The 23233-nt window shown below is 37.1% G+C and overlaps 2 protein-coding genes across 3 annotated transcripts in view; one reads left to right on the forward strand and one right to left on the reverse strand.

Moving 5' to 3' along the window:
- Positions 1–13520, reverse strand: part of runx2a (RUNX family transcription factor 2a) — a 60140-nt gene extending 46620 nt beyond the window's left edge. Inside the window, exons 1-2 of one of the 2 annotated variants that reach the window (XM_017721410.2) lie at positions 13432–13520; positions 13084–13214 (exon numbers count right to left, since the gene is read on the reverse strand). In XM_017721410.2, the coding sequence (XP_017576899.1) occupies positions 13084–13141 (58 nt within the window). In that variant the 5' untranslated portion in view covers positions 13142–13214; positions 13432–13520. The remainder of the gene's footprint in view (positions 1–13083; positions 13215–13431) is intronic. The other variant, XM_017721409.2, reaches the window with a different exon arrangement.
- Positions 1–23233, forward strand: part of supt3h (SPT3 homolog, SAGA and STAGA complex component) — a 114299-nt gene that overhangs the window by 9904 nt on the left and 81162 nt on the right. The window lies entirely within an intron of this gene.

Here is a 23233-nt window from a genome sequence, read left to right on the forward strand (position 1 = left end):
AAACAGCATCATGGTTACTGTAACATAAGCAAATGCAACAAGACCAATTATTTTAGCATGGAGAGAACTTGAAATAAGAGATAAACCACGATATTTCTGTCCGCCCTTATACTTCAATATTTATGCTCCTTTTTAGTTTCTGCTGTTTATTTGACTTTAAGAAATGTGAGAAAATATTTAACAACTGACGTAAACAGTTAACAATCCAGTCAGTTAGTAAAACACTTTAAGTATCGAAATCTCTTTTACTTTTCATTGTATTATCTGTTATAAGTCATTGGAATTTCTAGCTTTTTAAGCATTCTAGTTTTCATTTTGCTCGCAATGTTTTGATATCGGTTGTGCCCTAATTTATACCCTGCTCCCTTTCTGCAGACAGGCCGCCAGTATTTTATGTGAGTGTTGGTTCATTATGGATTTTGTGCTTGGGCAGAGGAAAGAGGGAAGCTGTTCCTATGGCCATGCATCCCTAAATTCCTTTAACTATTGAAGACATGAAGCATATCGTTGCCTGTGGCTGTAACCTGATCAGAGTGACTCTCTAAGAAAGCTTAATCTGAGCTCAGCAGTTCATCGTCACTGCGCCAGTAGCATGAAACAGTTCAAATGAGGTGAAACTGGATTTTTGTGGCTTCAGGTCTATAAAACTAACTGATGGTCACTTCTCTTCACATCCACTGCAGCTGTCGTTTTTAACAAGTTAAATCATTGCTGTTTAATTGAAAATAGCTGAAGTGTTCATTTCTCTTTGGCTCATGTACTGTTGGGCAATACACAAACTTGGTACAAATATTTATTTTGCTATATTTATTTGTGACATGGTGTTAATACAATGGTATTTGTATGCCCAGACCAAACCCACACCAGCATTTTTGTGGGCTTGAGGCTGTCTAGCATTTCTTTCTATTTTCTATTGCTCGTTCCTATCTGAAATGCTCCGAGCTGGAAAAAGCTACTAGAGCTTTTACATAAACAGTGTGGTAAATGGTCTATATTTGAGAAGTAGGTGCTGAAACGTTAGTACGACACACCTTCATCACATTCATTAAAATAATTACCCTGCACTTTTTACAAAGGCCACGTTAACATGGGAATGCAAGCCTTTACCTTAGAGCTGCTCTCTTAGTAGTTGTTTAACAGTGTGTAAAACCATTACTTTGAAATGATTATTATTATTCTGCGAAAAACTAATGACCTCAGTCAAGAAATGAGGCGGTTTATAAATTCTAAAACTAACACCTACTCATTACATAAAGGCTTAAGTGAAATTTGATGTTTAGCCCATGTATCTGTACTGTGTTTACATGGAAAGGTCAGGTTCCAGAACAGGAGTATTTTTCTCTGTGTTTTTTTTTCTGTTAAATTGAGTACAAAAGTGTTTCTGCTTCTATATCTGTGATTAGTGGCTGTGAGCAGTGGGCAGCCCAGCTGTCGCTACACCCAGGGGCTGTTTAGAAAGCCTGTCTGTCAAATGAGGCCAGAGCCGGACCTGTTCCAGAGCACAAGGGTGATATACTGTAAGCATGTACTGCTTTTTCTTTTCTGATGCACATGCTCTGTAGAAGTGATAGACAGTGCAGCCGCTGTTGAAGGAATCGGTATTGTATATGAAATGTCTGTCTTACTTTATTAGTAAGATCTTGTTGGCCATGATTTAAAATGGAAATGAGTTTGTCTTGTTCTGATTTGTCAGTATATAATGAAAATAGACAACCTTTCTAAGGGATGCACTAATAAGCTGTATTCATATGGGAAAATGTCCTCATTGCTTTTTTACAGTTGCATCATTATTGCTGTTTGTGTTGTCAGCCCTTTCAGTTTTTTTCTGAAGATGTTGTTGAGCATTCTGATTTATTTTCCTTGTCCATTTTCTTCACCATATTTCTACAGCACAGAGCTTAAGAGCTGTTCTTTCCCAGGACAGTTAAGTAACATGTTAGTCAATCACGATAATTAAAGAACTACATTTGTGTTGTCGTTGCTAAGCGTAGTGCATTTCTCAGATGGTCTTCGCCATCCCATACCATTACTCTCCACAATCCAACCCCATTTTAAGTAATCTACCATGCTCTACTGGAGACGTTGACCAGCAGCCTTTGGGCATTTGGCCTAATTCAGGCTACTGTCTCTTGGGCTGCTACGTCTATAAAGGCGTCTTTACTTTCAAGGCCCCTTGAATGTTTTCCTAAACGTCCAAGTCCCATTGGAAGCAGGCAGCAATAATGAGTTGGCACACAGAGTCTCTGGTTAACCAGACTGTAATTTGGGGACTGAATAGAACCTCTCATCACTATTGAGTATTTGTTTACTGCACTTTGACTCTAGTGTTTCTGCTGAGAATGTGCTGTGCCAAGTGTTCCACATTTAACCTTTTTTTGGTCTCTAAGATGATCCTGAGCACTCTTGGATGTTTGTTTGTCAGTCTGTAGATGGCTGTCCTCTTATTAAGCAGACATATGTAGCAGTGCTCGCATGTGTGGATTCTTACTACACTCTTAAAAATAAAGATTCCACAGTGGTTCATGGAAACATTGTAAGTTTTTTTTTTTAGTGTAAATGCTTTACATACTCTTATATTTGTACATATAAATACATAATGATATATCTATATATAATTGACATTTTTTAAGAGCCCATATGATGGGAAACCAGATTTTCCTCCGTCATATGCCAACATTGATGTTTCAAAACATAGTGTCTGTTTTGAATAGACAGTGTCCATATCTGGAATCTAAGCTGCAAACAGCTTCTTTTTAATTTATTGTTTTGGTGCTGGAATGATAACCAGCAAATTGGCATATATCTATCTATTTTGCCTGAGGCAGTTTTCCACACCCATTTATCTGTAAGTTATGAGAAGTGTTTCAGTCCGGACTACTTTTTGATTAGGGCACAGTACAGTAGAGCCAGTCAGAACAATCATACGTTTCCATACATTAGTCTAAAGGATAAGAGTTTGGAAAATCGGTCAGGTAAAAATGAATTTAAACATATCCAGCTATTTGGCTTACAGTAGTCTAGCTCTGCTAGCTCAGTTCATTCATATTGAATGTATAAAGAAGGTTTCAGCTCAGGTTGCTTTTTGAGTATGGCACGATACTAGACAGCTAGGTCATTTACATATTTCAGTCTTAAAGTCCAGCCTGTTTATAAAATTAAAGCTTTTTAAGGAACCAAAGTGTTTGTTCAATGACATCGGTCCAAATAGCCCTTTTTGTCATCTTTACTTTTTAAATTGTCTAGATACTGCTTGACCGTGACCTCTTAAATGTGAATACTGCTTCCCTTGAACATAATTTGGTGTTAAGAAATCCTTTGCTGTTCCATAATAAGAAAACTACTTCCCAAAATATTTTGCAGAGAGCACTTTTTTTACTGCTTGGGTTCGGACTGGATTTGATGTTGTATGTCAGTCTACAAAAAAAGTGATCGAATGAACTCTGAATGCATTAATACCTTACTTTGATTACATATCAAGCCATGTCAAAGGAATCAGCGAACAACATTGTACACTTTTAGCAGAGCCAAATGAACAATAGCTGCAAACAAGTCAGACCATTAATAATTAATTAGCTGATGTAAAGAAAAATAATCCTGCTGTACCAAAATTCAGAGCATCATAGAAGCATGTCTAGCATGTGTTAAGTTGTGCCGGCACCTCATTAGAGACATGCATTCGAGAGCTCTTTATTCAAAACATGCTTTCCAGGACAAATTCATCCGACAGTGCCGAGATGGAATAGTCATACAAAGCAGTACATCTTACGTGCGCTCGCGCCAGGACGAGGCGAAAAGATCTTGTTTTTGATATAAATATAGAAATATTTCACAGCTTTTGCCTTTTTTTTTGCTTGCCAGTTTCATGAAGTCTAGAGCATCAATATTTCAAAGTATCCAAATGATCTCACAGCAGAAGATTGTAGCGTGCAGAGCATCCTACGACTAGTCTACGCAAATGCTTGCCTTACCAATTCCCTTAGTTCTTAGTTTGCACCTCTTCTAATTTCCTTCCACCTGCTTTCATCCCCTATCCAAGGAAATCATGTTTATTAATGGCTCGCATTGTTAATATTTAGGAGCAGAGAGAAAATCAAGAATGTGTTTCTGTTGTCTTTGTCAGCAAAATGGCATCTTCTGTGCTTAAACTCTGAAGTAGTCTGGAAGCACAAGCTTTTTCCTATTGTTTCCCTCAAAATTACCTCTCCAAGTGAATCAAACTCAAATGTTACCCCTCATTTTTCTTCCATGGAAAACAACAACTTGGAGCGTTTGCCTTTGGATGTCTAATACATATTTAAAGCTGAGGAGGAATGTTTTAATAGACAGTGTCAACCTTGCTGACTGATAAATTTTACATTAGACCTGGCTTTTATACTGTGATGAGGAGCAGTTATTTCCCCAAAGGATTCACTGATATTCTGAAACAACTTTATAAGTAGTTTGGGCTTACAGTAAACACACGAGACAATGAAACAGGAGCTGCAGTGTGGGCCGCAGTAACTATAGCACCCTCCTGAATGCCGTCACAGGATGAGTCAACAGCCGTTCTAATCAGAAAAACAGCACTGTTGACAACAGACTCAGATGTAAAGTTAATACTTAATGGCAGAGATGGAGCCACTGTTTTTTCCCGGTCTGAGCTTAAACAGAGTCGCTTTGACTCCCAGAAGCTAAACGTTCATCTGTGCCCTTTTGTCTGACCTCAAAATTGCTTTAATTTAATAATGACTAATTGATTTTCTGTATGCAATTTATCACTCTGTCTTTATTATTGGAATTGCTTACAAAGGAAGCCTTTTTTTCTTTTGAGGTATATTTGGGTAATTATGTACGTTGGGCAAATTATTTGGAGAACATGCCCAGATAGATAGTGCATTTGATATATTTGCATATATATAAAACATGTATGCCCAAAACAGTGATCTTACAAGAGAAGACAGCTTTACTTTTAATGTAAGTCTGTGTAGAAAGATTTTATTCCAAGTAGTTTTTCATTTCTATTGGTCAATTTATCATTAAAGATTTTTTTTTTTACATTGCAGTGATATACCAAGTATTATGTTGATAGTATGTATATATCAATGCAGTCAGAACAAAAGCTTGTGCCTCCATTTTATTTTTTATTCTTCTTTGTTTTATATATATATATATATATATATATGCAAATATATCAAATACACTATATATATATATATATATATATATATATATATATATATACACACACAAATAAATTGACACATATACACAGCTGGTAAAATCATATTTTAAAAGCCATTTAGATTGACGGTAAACATTTATTTGTTCAGAACAATACTACAATTGGAATAAATACAAATAATAGTAGAACAATAAGTGATTTTATGTATATCAGAGTGTTTGTTTATCCACTTCCAGGCCTCTCTTCAAGGAAGCCCAGTATTATTTATAGTAAATCAAGTGCACTGGTGGTGGATTTAAACAAATCTGTGTAATGGCAGGGGGAGTTGAGGAGACAACAGGAATGAAAGTTTTGTTTTCACAACATTCACAACATCTCTTCTACTTTTTTTGAGATTTGTGTTACTTTTCACTGCATTTATGTTTATTTGTATGCATTCTAAAATTGTATTTGACTTTTGCGTTGCACTGTATATGCAGTAGTTTGCAAAAATGTTGCTGCCATGGGTCAAATTACGTGTTTTGTTTTATAAGCGATTATACGTACACTTCCTCTACAGAGAACACGCTTCTGTACAAAGTTAAATAAATATTACTATTTCTTTTTTAAAATATAAAATGTACCAATTTTATATTGTATTTTTTCTCCATATGTTAAATTTTTGTGTACTAAAATGTGCAGCAAAATGTCATATTTAAGTGTGTTCTCTGTAGACCACGTGTTAACTTATTTTCACTTAGAAAATCAACAAGACATGTCATTTGGCCAGAGATATTCAAAGTTTTGCGTATGACTTTTGCGTATGACTTTGTTTCATGTTTTCTTTATAGAGTAGCCATTGATCCACAATATTTTAAGCACACTAGTCCAGCTGTTCACTATGGTTGCCTGTAAATAAATATCTCAAACTGTATTAAATCCTCTGAGATTTTGCTCTGTGGCCTGACAAAGTGTTTCTATTGTTGCCTCAAGCACTTGAAACAGAAGAACAGAATAGGACGTGGCTGTAACAGAGGCTGAGTGTGTCATACCTGTGTGTTTCTCTCTGAGTGGTAATCTGATTCTCACAGGTGTGTGTGCTCCACTTGCATACACTCATGGCTGTGGTCAGATTACCATGTGGGGCTGATGGGGGTGTTTTGTCCTGCTGTGTTAATGGTTTGGTTTCCACGTGCAGTGAGAATGTGTGTACAGCACTAACACACAAGTTTCAGGGACCGGCTCTCACGTGGGTGTTGCTGTGCATGATGGCCAGGCAGTTCAAGAGATTCTTTAGCTTTCTGTCTCATTTGCCCTCACCTTCTCTTCTCTTTTTAATGGACAAAAAGTGTCCTCCTCACCTTTGGTTCTTCTCCATATCTTTTCCTTAGAGTCTGAATGGAGGCAGACGTAATGTTAGTATGAAATATCATGTTTATCTGACTAATTCCTTTGGAGACACTTGTGTTTTAGTGTCGTCCCAGCACTGATATCGTGTGAGAATGTTGAACACGGTTTTACAGACGTCTCAGACAAAGACTCATCAGAATTCCGCGATTTAATCTCCAGTGAAAACATCTTTTAAATGCAGCGTTTTTTTTCTCGCAGGTTCTGGTCGTTTTGTATTTTCAAGGCTAACACTATTCTGGGGAATCTGAGACAGACACTTTGACTTCCAGTTCTTCTCTTATTGTTTAGATATCAAAGTTGTACATTTTTAAAAGGAAATAAAGCATTACAAGGGCCCATTTGAAAACACTCGATTTCCCCTGTGGTGAAGTATGGAGCCACAGTTGGAAGGGGAAACCAAGGATGAGAGATACTGCCAATGCAGCGCGTCCGCTTCTCTCTCCGCCACTGGCCCGGCTCATTCCGCGCATTTTTACATTCTGTTTTTCCTTATAGCCCTTGTGTGTATCATATTATAAATATTTTAAAGTAATGCCCTAGTCAAAGAAAACTGCATTCCAGCTGAGGTTAAATCAATAGAGTGTGCCGGCTTTGGCTGTGGCTGTGTTGGGCAGAACAGGTAGAGCCTTGTTAAATGTGGAGCCTCTGTAGTGCTGGACTCACTTCATTATGGTAGAGTCAAAACATGTGAAGTCCACTTATCTGAACATTCAATATTTTACTCTAAAAACTGCCCCAAGCCTCCACACACTAGAAATGTTTTTTTCTCTCTTTTGGTTATTCTGTTTATATGGTATGTGCTTCTTCAGCTGTGCCCTTCCTGCTGCTCTACATAGTACAACCTGAAGACGTGTCTCAAAACTTTAACTCTTCAGCATCAAATCTTTTGACTATACTGTGCATATGTATTCAGTAAATTCAGTATTCAGTAAAAAGTTACAAGATTTCTTGTTTTGACCTAGAACAAGAATAAAGTTTCATTCTAGATTTGAATGAATGAATGAATGAATTAATTAATTAATTAACAAATCAATGAAATTCCATCAGCAGCACACCTGATTTAAATTGATGAAGGTGCACAAATACGGGTTGCCTCAAATACATGTTTGGAAATGATTAAATAAGAACATCCACATACATAAAATCACCAGTCATTGATGCCACATCAATTATGTATTTTTGCTCTAATATCTGTATTTTTCTGAACAAATATACTAGGAAATTATGTCCTAATGCTGAAATCCGGTATTTTTCATGTATGTATCTGCTGAAGATGATACTGATGCTCAGGGCTGAATAATTAATTGTTTTTATATTGAAACTGCAATTTCAGAGTGCAATTTTCAAATCGTGAGAGCTGCAGCTTTAAATATATGCTAGATTATTGAACTTTGTCTTAAGTTTTAAGTGGTGAAATTTAGTCTGATAATGCAGAGGTTGTGAACTAGCAGTCTGGCACACAGCATTCAGCATTCGAGCCTCAAGGCCAGAAAAATGGACATGCTGTGCTTTCTGGCAAGAAAAGAGGCTTGGAGAGTACTAGTCAGAAAAATCTAGTCAAAAAAAGTTTTCCCCAAATCATTTAGCCCTGCTGTTTCTGTACATAAATACATAATCATTTATAAAACGTTGAAATTGAGAAATCTATGTGGATTAGAAATATAGATACAAATAGCAGTTATTTCTGTTTTATTCAGACTGTAAATGCAGTGAAATGAATAAAATGCAAATCTTTTAGCACAGCAGTAAAATCTAAACGTTTGCCTGATGCTGATAAGCAAATATCTATCATTACTGATATCATGCAGCCCTCAAATAAACACTAACCCAGATAAATAGCTTTTTAATGATTATTTTCTCAGAAGCCGAAGACTTTTTATACAGTTTTACGTATATAAATCTAAAACCTTTTGTCAGTTCTGGCCATTCCTCCTTACAGCATTAGCAGAAGGCAAATAATGAGCAGCAAAGAAGACTTTCTGAATGAAAAGTGTTTTTCTGAATGAAGAAGCTTTTGAGTAAATTGTGTTCTGGCACTTTTACAGTAGACCTCTGATGGGACCCTGCTCTCTCTGCAATCCATTTCGCAGATGTCTGTAGCGTGTGCCATGCCGCATGGCACGGGGAGCAATTAGTTAATGGAAGAATTTGCCTAAGTTGATTTGAGTACTGTACGCTTCCTCGAAAATGCATTTACATCAAGCAAAGGCAACATCCTGTTACAAGATCTACTCTCTGAACATTCTCAATATTCCTCACTTATTTACAGGCCTGACTCCATTAAACAGTGATGTATCAGAGGGATCGGGAGGCTGGCTATGATTTAAGGATGGTTTGTGGCCACTCTGATGGTTTGTTGACTGGGTTTCTATGTTACAGAAGTCGAGTTTCTTCATGTTATGGGACTATTTATTGTTTCCCAGTTTTAATGTTGTGTTTGGCAGAGTCGGACTGCACGGTTAAGTGTTTGATTATTTTCTCAGAAGTTCTCTCCAAGTTCATAAGAGACATCAATGCCTGCCTTTGTCATCTAGAGGAGCACGTCGGGTATACTCTGTGGTGATGATTTCCGAGGAAGAAATGTTTATCATTTGTCATGTTCTGAATGAAGCGCGTGTGCCCTTTTCACTGTGTTCATTATTAGCTCGTTCTTGACATTATACAGCCAGATTCAAAGTTAGTGAGGCCAGGTGGATCAGTGTGCTCACAGATTTGACTTCAGGTTTTGAAATAAGAGCCATGTCACACATTATTACTGCAGTATAAATGGTATTACTACAATGTTAATGGTATCACAGGTCATAATAGTGATTACAATTAGGGCTTGCTGTCAGAAACAGTCGCAGTTATACTATCAGAAACTCAGTCACCACAAGCACATCTCCTGATTTCACAAGCATTATGCAGTTATTTTATCCTAGGCTTAGTTTTAGAATTGCAGCGTTCTTTATTTATCAGATCTAAGCTGTCAATAGTTTTACACTAAGCTCTGGCATGCTTGTTTCTAATAGCGTGATCCATCTTTCTGTATCTTTCTGACTTTCCAACTTTGAAGTCATCTGGCTGTATCAGGCTGTGTCCATATCAAATTACTTTCCAATCCTTTGAAGTGTTCGGTCATTTTTCTTCAAGCCTTTCTATTTACCATGTGGTTTGCTAACCTTCTAATTAGGTTTTTTTTTTTTTGGGCTAGTGTACACTCACAGGCTTTCATTCTATATTGCACAGTTATCCTCAGATTTGATTAAAGTTGTCCAAATGTTGAAATGTTGTAGATAATTACAGGTTTTGAGGCACAAGATGATCCGTTCCCTTTATTAGCACAATCCAAATATGATTCACTTATTGATGCTGAATCGCTACATGTGGTGTATATATTTCAGATGCTCAAAATTCACTTTAGAAAATGCCTCCATTGATGTTCAGACAAAGATAAATGGTGTCTGATTAAAGAGGAATTCCACAGATTTTTCAAAATGCGTAATTAAATCATTAAAATGTAAGCAAACTCATTCGGAATTGTTTCATATGGAACTGTTCTAGAGAAATTTACAGAGTTAAAATTGTTACAGTGGTGAAGATAGGAACCAGACATCCGCTTTAAGCATATAACCTCCCTAAAAAAGTTTTATCATAAAATGGTTATGTTTCTGCTGCCAGACATTGTTTTATTAAGAATACAGGTTTTCATATTTACCACTATTTAAACCATTATAAACATTTCATATAAAAACACAGAAGACACATATAGGGTTACTGGTCATTTTGGATAGTAAATGTAATGGCTATATGTGTGCTGTAGACATGATGGCCCCTGGTTCTTATCACCACCACTGTAAAGAAAATCAGAGTTTCTCTACAATGCGCCATTTCACACCAACCACTGTGAATCACTTACATCTAATTATGTTGAAACGTTGAAAGATTTATGGAATTCCCCTTTTCAACCTTTGTTGAAGTGTGCCAGGTACACATCATCAGACAGGTATGATTGAGGTTTAGCAAAAACGTCAGTGAGCAGATGTAACACGCTTATAGATAATAGTGTGTTAAAGGACCCTAATTAGCCGCTGGTCAATGCTTTAAACCCATAGTCAGACTAAAGTCACTCAGCTCAGAAAGGCTTGCGCAAGTGTACATGCAAATGTAAGTAGGTGGAGCAAGTTTGGGGATAAAACTTCCCAAAATGGAAATATATCCCATCGCTGTAACATTTACGTTTTGTTAACCTTTAACTCTGCCTTTAATTAGCCATGCTTCTCTTGGGTGTGTAGATCTCTCTCTCTCTCTCTCTCTCTCTCTCTCTCTCTCTCTCTCTCTCTCTCTCTCTCTCTCTCTCTCTCTCTGTGGGCTAGTTGGGTCACCTTTTCTCTATTAATATTGTTTTTCCAGTGCAAAGGAGAGCTGTGATAACCAATTAGCAGAATTAACCCACACTATTCAGCCTGCGAGACCACCACGCTTCCCCAAAATGAGATACACATGGACCTAGGAGCTGCGCAGCATGCTTGTAATTGATTAGTGATGGCTGCAAAAATGTGCTCAGAGTGGAACATCTGTCCTCTTTGTGTGATAGCTCAGGGACATCCAGAAGATGAGTGCAGCTAAACTCCATCAGATCAGGCTGTAATGGACCGTGCCTCATTTACTAGTTTGTTTATTCATTACTGGAGAACATCCTATTAAGATTTGTGTTGAAATCGATCCCAAGTATCATCACTGATTCACGAAAATTTCTCTGAATACTCTAAATAGTTCCTGAATGGTTCTTGATATGGACATAACGTTCTGGGAATAGAACATTTATATGTCACTGTTATTGGGACAAAATCTCTCCAAATGGTAACTTTACAGGAGAAGGGAATAACACACCTCACTTTTAATGTTAGTCAATGGAACCAGACTTTTCTTCTGCTGTTTCTTCTGTTTCATTCAACATGAAATTTACACACAATATAAAGGATAAGAGACATTTTAAAATGATGTCAAAAACTGAAAAACTGATAAAAATTAATATACAAGGTTTTGTTCCGACAGCAGTGATATGTTGATGGGGGGTGGGGTTCTTAATTAATCTTTTAAAATTCAAATGTGCACATCATCTTCACAGAAATGTTTTTTAAAGAACCATCCGTTGCAAGATTCTTCAGGAAAAAGTGGCTCTTCCATGGTGTCACTACAGACACCCTCAATAAATAGTTGGAACATGTATTTTAAATATGTTTACAGGCAAACTGATTTACTGGTATTTATTTTCTTAAAAATCGTCTCTGCCCTGACAGAGCCTTTCAGTCGTCCTGATTTCTAAACCAATGTTAGCATGTGGTCAGTGAATTCTAGTAGAATGAGGTTTCACGGCTCTGGTGCTCGTGGTCCTCGTGCTTTAGTGACACCGTCTTTAATGCCTTGATGTACACAGAAAGTGATGACAAAACCATGTAGCCCATTCTGGCTGGCCCAGTCCCAGTAGCCAGACTGAATGTTTCTGCTGGAGCGCGCAGGACTTTCAGAATCATGAAAAGGCTTCTGATGAAAATCCTGTAAGTACTATATGTCTTGGTTTTGTTTTTTGTTAATAACTTAACATTTGGCTATTTTTGTTTTCTCGGTTATTTTTGTACGTTGATGTCCTGGGTGTGGAAGCTGCTGAAAACTGAATTTAATCTTGTTTTATATTTTGCACATGTTGGTATAGTTTGAAAATTTGTGGTATTCAAATATGCTTTGCATATATTTTGTTTCTTGTTTGTACTTTTTTTTCCCCCCCCCCATCTCATGTCTCACGACTGCCTCAAGATAACCTCATGCCTGTCCTCTGTCTTAGTCTATGGTCTGGCCTAGATGTCTTAAAAAAGCAGAAGTTTTATAGGACATTTCTGTGCCCCTTCAGTTAAAAAAAAAAAAAAAAAGCTCCATTCAAGCTGAATTTTTATTTCCGACCTCTGCTTCCTGTTCATGTTTGAAGAAGTCGAAATCAAAACTAAGCCACTGAGGAGGGAAAAAAGAGGTTTAGGACAGCTTTACTTTTGTATATAGGACCGTTTCATTCCATTGGATGTGGATATTATGTGAGCGCTCGGCTGCCTTCAGCTCTCTCCGCTTTGCCTGTAAACTAGTTTTAACCACACCAGGTTCTACACATAATCCAAGCTACTTCCATGGTCAATTTTAGACTTGAATTTTTCCACATCTTGTTTTAATGTTGGCCTGTAAATTGAAACGGAGAGACTGTTTATACATCCAAAACCTTTTTTTCCCATCTTTCCCTTCCATAAATATAGTTTTAAGTTATACAAACATGTCAGCTTCTTAGCATGTTTGCAAAAGTAAACAGTGCAACTATTGACATTTGTGAAGTGGCTTTCTACTTTGTGCTCTGTGTCTGATATGATCAGAAGTGCGTATATGTACGTGTGAGTGGTCGTTGACCCAGAGCTGCTGGTGCCTTCCGCAGAGGTGGCTTCCGAATGACCCGCGCCTGAACCACCACAGCGAACGCACACGAATTAAAAATAATTTTGCACAGCACTTACCCCAGAAGAAGTTCTGCTGACATGGAGTGACCGAGCTGAAAAGACTGTTAGATGCCATAGCCACACTTGGTTATCCTCAGAGGATATTTCTCCTTTTGATGAAGGGTCGTGGTGACCCTTGATGTCCTAAACTGAGAACACAAAACCATATCAGGGCAAATAAAAAAACAAACAAAAAAAAAAAAACAGGCAAACCGCCCCCCCACTCTTAAATATAATTAATGAACTGTGTGCACACAAATTTGGGTATTGCCACAATGTCAGAGACAGACTGAGTAAAGAGTACAGGCACAGATATTGGATGGAGCAGAATCGAGGCGTATATGAGTGTGGTTAGAGTCTACTTACTGACTCGCTGGGTCTCTGGGACTGGGGTTGACCCGCGCCGATTAACCATTTACACCCCAGTGGCTCCCTCCTGTCGTCCTGGGGAAAACTCCGCGCACCGCACTTGTGGTTCTGTGGTTGTTTGTGAGGGGAATGAAACATTCTCACAATCCAAAAACGTGTAAGCTTTAAAACACACTTTTTTTTTTTCCCCTCCTCGTGGGCTGTTACTGGAGAGGCTGGGTCATGTGTTTAGTGACATCAGAGCACAAAAGTGGAGTGGGACAGCCTATCGTCCTCCTTTTCTCTCACTTTTTTTCCCCTCTTTCTTTCTTTTTTTTTTTTTTTGGTTTCCTCCTTACATCCACAGGGATGGAGCTGCGGCTGTGTGAGACGGGCCGGAGTGTTCGACTTTTCAGCACAGCTCCATCTCACTGGCACGCGGAGAACATTTTTTTCCTCCTTCTCTCACTCCGCTTAAAATGCCTCTCGTGCACTTTGTTAGCGTCTGGGCACAGAAATCCTGGAGCTGTGATGATTAACAGTAATTTACGTCTGCTTACATCTGCCTTCCTGTTTCTAATGGGGCTCCTGATAAGTGCAGCTCATTCTCTCCTCCGGATTGCTGTCATGTCCTTCATCCTCTTCGATATTTACTGTTTCCTTCTGTTCTGCTTGCCCCACTATGGCCTTTCATCTCTTTGTTTTTTTTTTTGGACATAATATATGGTGCAACGCACTCTCTTATTGTGTATGTATGAGTTCTGTGTGCTGTATAATTGGACAAGCTAGCAGTGACAGTCTGGGGACTCCTGTGTTGAGCTTTGAATCATGTCTGTCTCTGAACGTCCTGCAGCGGAGACACGCTCTCCTGCCCACTTCTCAATAGTGGGGAATTAGCAGCAGTGATTCATCAGTCTCGCAAACCTCACGGGTCTGACGCTTTGGCAACAGGTCAGAGCATTTTGTTAGCTGGGAAAAGCTGGTAAAAATTTAAAATACTGAAATAAAGTTTCATGCTTTTTTACCCAGCTGCTTCTGCAGTTCACTTCATCATATGGAAATGAATAGGACAGCTGTACAGGTTTTTAGCTGTCATCTTGAATTATATTTGAGATTTTGTTGTTTTTATTGAGAGACAGATAAATGTGCTGTGTATTGTCTCATGTTTTTTTGTATGTATTTGTAGGAATATAGGAATATTTCATATATATATATATATGAATAGTTTTTTCTTGCCCTCACAGCGTTTTTAGCAAGTAAAGATTTCTTACTATAAAGTGAATATAAAAATAATGGAAATCTCAGCGCAGATGGCAGTAGAGGATGTGGCTAAGCTGTAATGGGAAACATTTCACCCACAACAGACTGCGCTCTAAACTGCCTCCTAACGCTAAGTGATGTGATGATATTCTTCCAATAGGACATTAAGAATCTGTTTCTGTTATATTCTATTATATTCTATTATATTAGTTTGGTAGCTTTGAGCCTTTACTGTCAAACAAATGTAACAATTCAAAACAGAATTTTTGTTGCTGAAATTTTTATATATATATATATATATATATATATATATATATATATATATATATATATGTGTGTGTGTGTGTGTATGTTATGTATGTATGTATGTATGTATGTATGTGTGTGTGTGTGTGTGTGTGTGTGTGTGTGTATGTATGTACATACACACACACACACACACACATACGTACATACATGTGTGTGTGTGTGTGTGTGTGTGTGTGTAGTCATATATAGTAATTTCTAGTATTTGAATTGGTTGTGATCTGCAGGATAAAACAGTTGTGGATAGTTGATTTTACCGAGCTGCTTTTCTTTTTAATGTGTGCCTGTGCTGCAGCTGGGAGTGCCTGTGCTGTGTTAGGTTAGCCGTGGTGGTCCTCGTGCAAGCACCGCTTTTTCGTGGCCAGTGTGAAAAGAGAAACCGGAATGTGTGTGCCCTTTAGCTTGGCCTGCTTTAGTGTGGACCACACAGGCATAAACAGGGCTTTAGATGGTAGAACATTATTTCTGGCTTCTGGAAAAGTCTGCACTAATGCCTCCTGGAGACATTATTCGCCCACTAGATGATTTCACACATTAAAAAAATGACCCCTATTGTTGGTTTTATTGCTGCAGCACTGTTGAAATACTGTTATTTATATATCTATTGAATGTAGAAACTTTGGCTTTGGTAGCCCACAAAAAGACTATTTTGCATTCATTACACTTGGTTAGTTTATATAGGTTCCTATAAGAATTATATGTATAATATACATGCTAGTTTTCTTTAATAAAACCAGAATAGTAATGAAACTTGAATGATCAGCAGTGTAGAGGATATAACATCATTTTTAGCCTGTTTGGGCTGTTTCCTGATCTGATTTCCAGGATCTTAAAAAAACAAAAGTGCTTGGACTTTTTAAAGAATTTATTATTTAATACACTGTAACTTTTTCCCTTGTTTTCCCTTGTTTTAAACATGTTTATTTATCTTTATTTATTGCACCTTTCAATGTTGTTGAAGTTGCATATTTTCATAGTACAGAAACTGTTTTAATGCTAAATGGAATCTTTTCAAGCCAAACAAAAATAGTTCTGAAAATGCAAAGCTGCGTGCAGCAGCAGACAGGGTTCATTGAACAAACTTGTGATGACATTGTTTGCTTAGAAAACATGTTTTTTTTTTTTTTTTAGGTAGGTGGCTTAAAATGTAGAATTGGTGTGAGTCTGCTTGTTCATTTCTGGTGTAATCAGAGATTTTATCCAGTACAAACACACCACTGCCTACACTGCAGCTTAAAAATACAGTGAGGTTTACAAATTTATGCCATGTGTCTCGTAGTACTTTGAGGCATTATTTGAATCAGTTATTCTCTTGTTTTGCAGTTCTTCATTTCCCAAAAACAGCATAATCCCAGTTGTTTCATGATGGTAACGGTTCCTTCAGATATTTCCACACCCACTTCTATCTCACGGTGCTCAATGCTGTCAATTCTGTGCTGGTGAAGGTGAAGACAACTGAAAACATAGTTGTGAATTGAGTTAGGGCATGTTACACATCACAGAGCCATCAGCTCTAACAGGAGCCAGGCCTGCTCAGGCTCAGGCTTCATTCTGCCTCCGAGTGCTTGATCATGCTTGGCAGGTTTTGTCAACCCCAGTGGCTTTCTCTTGTGGCATGGGCACATCTCGAGAATGGCAATTAAAGGAGAAGAGCCTGTCATTTTTGACAATTATCACAAGTCTGGTTGCCTAGCAAACTGGCTCAGTGACGCTCGGCTGCTGGGTTATGACTCACCTCTGTCACATCAGTGCATTTTTCAAAATGATGTCAATGTGTAAGAGCTTACACTGTCATTTTACCGCGTACAGGTATAGAAACAAATGATGATTATGGAGTGTTGTGCTGTATCCTGTTGACACTGAGCATGTCTATGCAGACTTTTTTGAAAGTCTAGTGTTTAGAATTAAAACATTTTTTATTGTGTGTCCAGTAATACCTCCACTATACAGTAATTCCTTAAAAAGAGCGAAATAAGCAAAAAAGGTGAAGGCAATTTTTGGCTACATAGTGCTTAGCATTTATTTTAACCATGCATGAATGGTTAATCAACATAAGTTAAAGGGCTTATATCCTACAGTTTTCTTGTATTTTGCTTTTTTCACATGGTTCATTTATGAGGTTTGCATGGGTTTATGAACCAAATACAGTTATTATTCATTTTTATTACTGACAGACAGTTCTTTGTTGTTGGACTTAAATATGTAAATGAGTTCTGTTCTGATTGGCTGCCAAAACAGACCAGACCTAAAATTTATGCTGATTTATGATATGCTGGTTTTCATGACATCACAAAAACACTGAATTCAAAACTAGCTGTTTGTATTTATGGACTTTATGGACTGAGGAGTGAATAGTTATGTTTGAAACTTTAACAATAATTACATACTACACCTCTTCTATTTACTTTCTATATACTCTTCTTTTACGTTCTACTACTCTTCTATAAAATAAATGAAGAAAATTCAGATTTTCATTATAGCAGCTCTTTAAAGGCAGAGTGTACGTGTTTGTCATTTTAGGACTACTGGAAAAGTCAGTCTGCTTAGAATTATTATTGGAGAAACACTCAATTAATGTTAGCAGTATTGTTCAGAGTTTAACTAGAAACTATAAATAATTACATGTTTTCATTGTTAGTCAGTAAATAATATTCACAGAGTGAATATACAGGTACTGTAGCACTAACACACAATACACACATCTAACATTGCTCTCACCTGAACTGTAGCATCCAACAACAGGCAGGTCACCTCAGCTCATAGAAGTTAATGATACATATATCACAAACTAGGAGTAAACTAAAGAATGACTGAAATAAAAAAGTACTCTTTGATTTGTGTAACTAATCGACCAGTCATTCCTCATTACATGTCCTGTGATAGAGATGCAGGAATATGGCAGTTCATGACATTTGGATTGGGCAACATTTATCACAGAACTTTGACAGGAAGGTTCACCATTCAAGGCCACACCAGAATTAGCTCATTGAGAAATGATTATTATTATTTTATTATCAGTAGAAAACAGTATTTTTTTGCTATCAAATAAAATTCTAAGTTTTTTTATTGCTGAATCTGTGTTATGTGTTTGACAGCTGGTGTCTTGGATTTTATTTTGTTTGTACAACATAGAGTACTTTGTAAAGCCCATGGGCTTACTCTTTATTTGTGTTCTAGAAATGAAACCATTGATTTTTGTATTTAACATCACTTCATCCTGTTTATGTGAGTAATTATACTCATAAAGCTTGTAGACAAAACAGCCTCCAGCTCTAGCTCAGGCCTTTGTTCTTACCATTGTTCTTTTCTTTGTAAATCTCTGTGTTTCAAATTTGCTTTAAATGTAAATTTTATGACATACAGACAAATTTGTCACAAAATGTGCATCACATCATTCTTTTTAAATGCCACAGATGCAGGACAGAAAGGAGTGGTAATTCAGACACTTACAGCATGTGGTTATTTCTATTCTGCATTTTCTCTCAAATTAGGTCTGATGAATTTCTCATCACTGATGAATGATGCATTTCTCTGAATTGAGGGTACTGCATTTGATGTTCTGTATCGAGCTTAGTTGTTGTAGCCAATAACGCGAACTGATGCTGATGACCTGCTGTGATAGATTTCCAATAATTCGGGATTTGAACCTCTCAGTCCCAGCAATGCAGGCTGAACTGGAGAACACAAAAGACCATCATGATTAAAATAAGAAAAAGCATGGTAAATGTAAAATTAGTATGAGAATACCACACAAGAAATGAACTTCTATGGTGAAAAATATTTAAAAAATACATCATTTACAGAAACCAAAATCACAATTGGTACCTCCAGCGCTACAATATATGTATTATTTCAGTTAGTGTTTCTTTAAGTTTCTGTGGTTTTTCCAGTTGAAGAGATGTGACAATTGAGATCTAAGTCATATCTGTCAATAAGGCTCTGCTTAACTAAAATTAAAGTCTACAATATAATTGATATCTATATCTACAACAAAGTTTTCATATTGATTCAGCCCTAATTCTTTATCATAGTATTTACGATAAGGATTTATACTGTATTGTATTGCTGTTAATAATAATCCTCATTTTTCCTCGATTTCCATTGTTTTAATGAATTGTTTACAACATGGTTTGAAAAATCATTTTGCTATTTAGGTGTGCAATTCTAGGAACAATTTTTGCTCTTGAAAGTGTGCTGTTGCTCCTTTGCTCCCAGGTCGCTTTGTCTACTGCACTGCTGTTTTTACTAATTACCATAGAAACAAACACATAGTTGGTTCAAATAAGAGTTTTTGATGTCTGATTACTTGCTTCTCCTAGTCTGCTCTGTGCTGACGTGTGGGAATGGATTTAAAGAGGATGAAAGAAAATTATCAGAACCCAGAAAATAATTTAGTCATTGACTTTTGGGAAATCATGAGCATCTGAGATTTACAAAGGCTTATCTGATACATTTACTGTACGCTGTATGTGAAATCTAGTGCTGTTTTAGTGTCAGTGGCAGTAACAATGTACATCTTTTTATACTTTTTGGATTCAAGGTATTACATAAATCAAATGTAATTTTGTTTCTCTAGTGTGATTGAGAAAGCGGTGGGTGTATTTGTGTATATACATGAGTATTGTGTTCTCTTTTGAGGCCTTAATGAAAGGCCTTATGGGGATTTTGTATCTGAAGCAGATTTTGTATTCATGATAACTTTCATCTGACGTCACAAATTCTCTGCAGCTTTGTGCATATGCTGTAAAATGGCATATAGCATTTTGTTGCAGGCATAGTTGAAGGAGAGTGGCTGTCTATTACTCTAAATGACCATGTAGCTAGAAGGGATACCCCTGGCCACATGTGGGGTCAGTAGGAGCTGGAACAGTAGTGGAGTGTCAACACCATCTGTATTTCACTAACGTGTGTTATTTTCTGTTGAGTATTTCTACAAACATCGATGCTGCCACTTACAGTGACTCTGACCTGGTGCCAGCATGAGATCCTCACACTGCTTTGAAACATTCTGATATCCTGATACTTTCTGATATTTATCATTGGCATTACTGTGTGTTTTGTCATATGAACGTTATGTCATATGAAAGGATATTGCTTAGTGGTCAGCATGTGTGCTTCACAGTATGAGCTCAATGTGGGTCTGCTCTATTTGCCATGTCTTTATACCAGTGGCTTTAGCTAATATGGTACAGAGGCCTGTGCTAACATGTGGTAGCATTCAGAGGGACCACACTTCAGTGTAATTCAGGTTCCCTTCCTCCTAACTGCAGGATCTGGGAGCACTTCGAGGTTTTGGCAGGTTTCACACAGTTTTCAGAAGCTACATTTCTGGCAGCTCCTCTCAACGTATGATGTCAAAACCGTTCACTAAATGAAAGTGGATAGTGGCCTTGTAAATACTGGGCAACCGTAACAGCCAGGTACAGTAGCTGATGGGAGGGTTACCTAAACGGCCTTAAATGCCTGCTGTGTAGTTGTAGTATTGAACTTGATGGAGCGTTTTCTTTGTGTACATTTGGTTCACCTAGGTGGCATCTTTTATAGCCCAGAATTCCACTGTAGATCCAGAATTAAACTTTATGGAGATTACTTGGGTAAAATATGTTTAAAAAAAAGAGCTGTGGTAATAAATACGTAGTAATTAGAGAGCTGCAGTAGAGTTAAGCATGAAGAAGAGGTTTTAACTATTCATTCTAACCATGTTTATCTCAATACTTTATGCAGAAAAGTTCACAATGTACCTTGAGAGTCATTTTTGCATATTCTGAGTGGTTAGCAGTATTCAAATAAGAGGTGCAACTGGCCACCTTTCATGGCATAGTTCAATTTGGATTGTATTCAAACTAGTATTCAAAATGTATGTAACATGAAGCCAATGTAAAGTTCACTGCAGACAGGCATTAAATGTGAGTAGAGCTGTACCATGACAGCTTATACACAATGGAATGAGCTTTATAGATAATCTCTGTGTTAACTAATACTGTTTTCTGCCTGCGATTTGCAAGGTGAACAATAACAGGCTTGATGCTCAGGTACCGAAATATGTGGATTAAGTATCTAGTTTAGGCTTTTTGTAGCTCAGAGAACAATAATGGACAAAATAAACAGAACAGTATTACTCACCTCTGTGCTCGGAGTGGTTGTACTGACTGTGTACAAAAAAGTGCATGTTTAGTTCAAGTAAAGTGATGAGGACAGACATTTGCAAGATGCACTGTGCATTTTATCGCTTTGAACATTTAAATGTTGATCATTCAAAGTGCTGACTATCTGATAGGACGTATTTTCAACATCAGTGTTATGTCTGTCCACTCCTCTTGTTTTAATACAGTCAGTGAGCGCTCTCTGATGTTCTGTGAAAACATTCAGTGTTTTGTCTCGCTCATCTCTAAAATAATTTTTTTAAGGTGGTCTTTGCTTTTGAAAGATTTTTGATCTGTGATTTTTTTTTTTTTTTTTTTTTCCTTTTAAAAATTGTATGTGCGTTTCTAGGTTGGTCACTCAGAACATGGTCCGAGCGGGAGGAATTCTGATGTATAACAATTGAAATAAGTAGTTTTGTTGTCCCTCTTGATGTGTCAGGGTTTAGAAACTCTTGGTGTTCCAGCAAAAGTTTTTTCAGAACCCCCCCAAAAAACCTTTTGCCCCAAAGATGGTTTAAACATCTGAAAGGTTTGAGTGCTGTTGAATGCTAATGCCACAATAAGGGGATGCAAAGTGTGGAGTTTGCATTATACCCAGGGTAGCACTGGCAGAAGTATTGTGAAAGATGTTTACACGTATGAGATTTTGTTTTTTGATTTTGTTTTTTTTTTATTTGAGTCTTTAATATGGAAAATTTATCATCTTTAATATATTAAGTTATTGCAGATGTTGTTTTGGATTACATTTTGAAGAGGTGTCAGTGTAACTAGATGTATAATACTATTAATACTTTTATTGTTAGTTTTCTTTAAGGCAGTGCAACAAGAAGCTTTATCCACAGTAATATCCATTTTATGTTGTTTGTCGTGATGCACTAGTCTGGTATAATACATTGTTATCTGTTAGCCCTGGTACTATCCTTATTAAACATCTAATGTTTGATTCACTAATGTTTTTAGTATATTACTTTTCCCTTTTATAAACCTGGGACAGTATAAATAAAAATTTTGCACAATCCTGAAAACATTGTTGGTGTGTTATGGTACACCTTTATTTGAATAAGCCTTTACTATATATTTATGTTAATACGCTTGGCTACAACAAACTACTGGTGCCTTAACAGAGTGCTGGTCTCAGATCAGCACACTTTATCGACCAATAATCTGAGTTTAGTTATCAGAATCTGTATTCATTCGTAGAAATGAAAATGTTGAATCAGTGCATCCCTAATAGTTCATAACTGTGTGGCAGTAATTCATGAGGAAGACCACATGTGTGCTGAAGATGGCAAGACATCAATATTCTGTCAAACTGACAACGTTCTGAGCCGCAATGGAACGGTTGCCTCCCAGCACATATTTATTTTAACTATATTAGAATAATAATTGCTGTCAAAATAAGTGCCTTGGTCATGTGCTTTGAGTTTCTGAACACAGAAGCTCAGTTAAGAGCTGGAGCCCAAGCCAAGCATGATGACTACTAGTTAGGATTTCAAAGGGGCAGTAATGTATACGGGGCCTAATGAATTGAGTCTGGTAATATTTATCTGTAGGTCAAAGGCAGGGACTGAATGAGGGATGTGGTCGGAAGGATCCAGTTCATATGTGAACTGAAACAGGTTTAATCTCTGAAACGATATCTCTTTATTAGTGGCTTTGGAGACGTTTAACAAAATTACAAAAATGTAGAAATATTACTAGCCAACATGATTCCTCTTCATATTTTACCTTCATGTCCCTTTGAATAGTGATAGAGGAGTGATAGAGGAGAACTGTGCTTTCAGCTGAGCGTGCTGTGTTTATGTATGGATGATAATACAGTAAGACATTTAAAAGCTACAACACATGCACATAAATAATGTCACTGTCCCAAAAAAGTGTCCTGTTTATTTATTTATTTATTTTTAGCATTTGAGCACTGCAGCCAGTTTTAACAATGTGTGAACATGTAAAACTTCATGATAGATGAATTTTCATGATTAATGTCTCCCCCCTTGAATAAATATTGAGTAGTGTTTTAAAAAGTGATACTCTATACTTGAAGTATAGAGTATCACCAATCGCTAAGATGTTTTATGAAGTAAACATTGTATTGACGTAAGGGCCTCAAC

Source organism: Pygocentrus nattereri, chromosome 10, assembly GCF_015220715.1.
Source record: "Pygocentrus nattereri isolate fPygNat1 chromosome 10, fPygNat1.pri, whole genome shotgun sequence".
Lineage (NCBI taxonomy): Eukaryota > Metazoa > Chordata > Actinopteri > Characiformes > Serrasalmidae > Pygocentrus > Pygocentrus nattereri.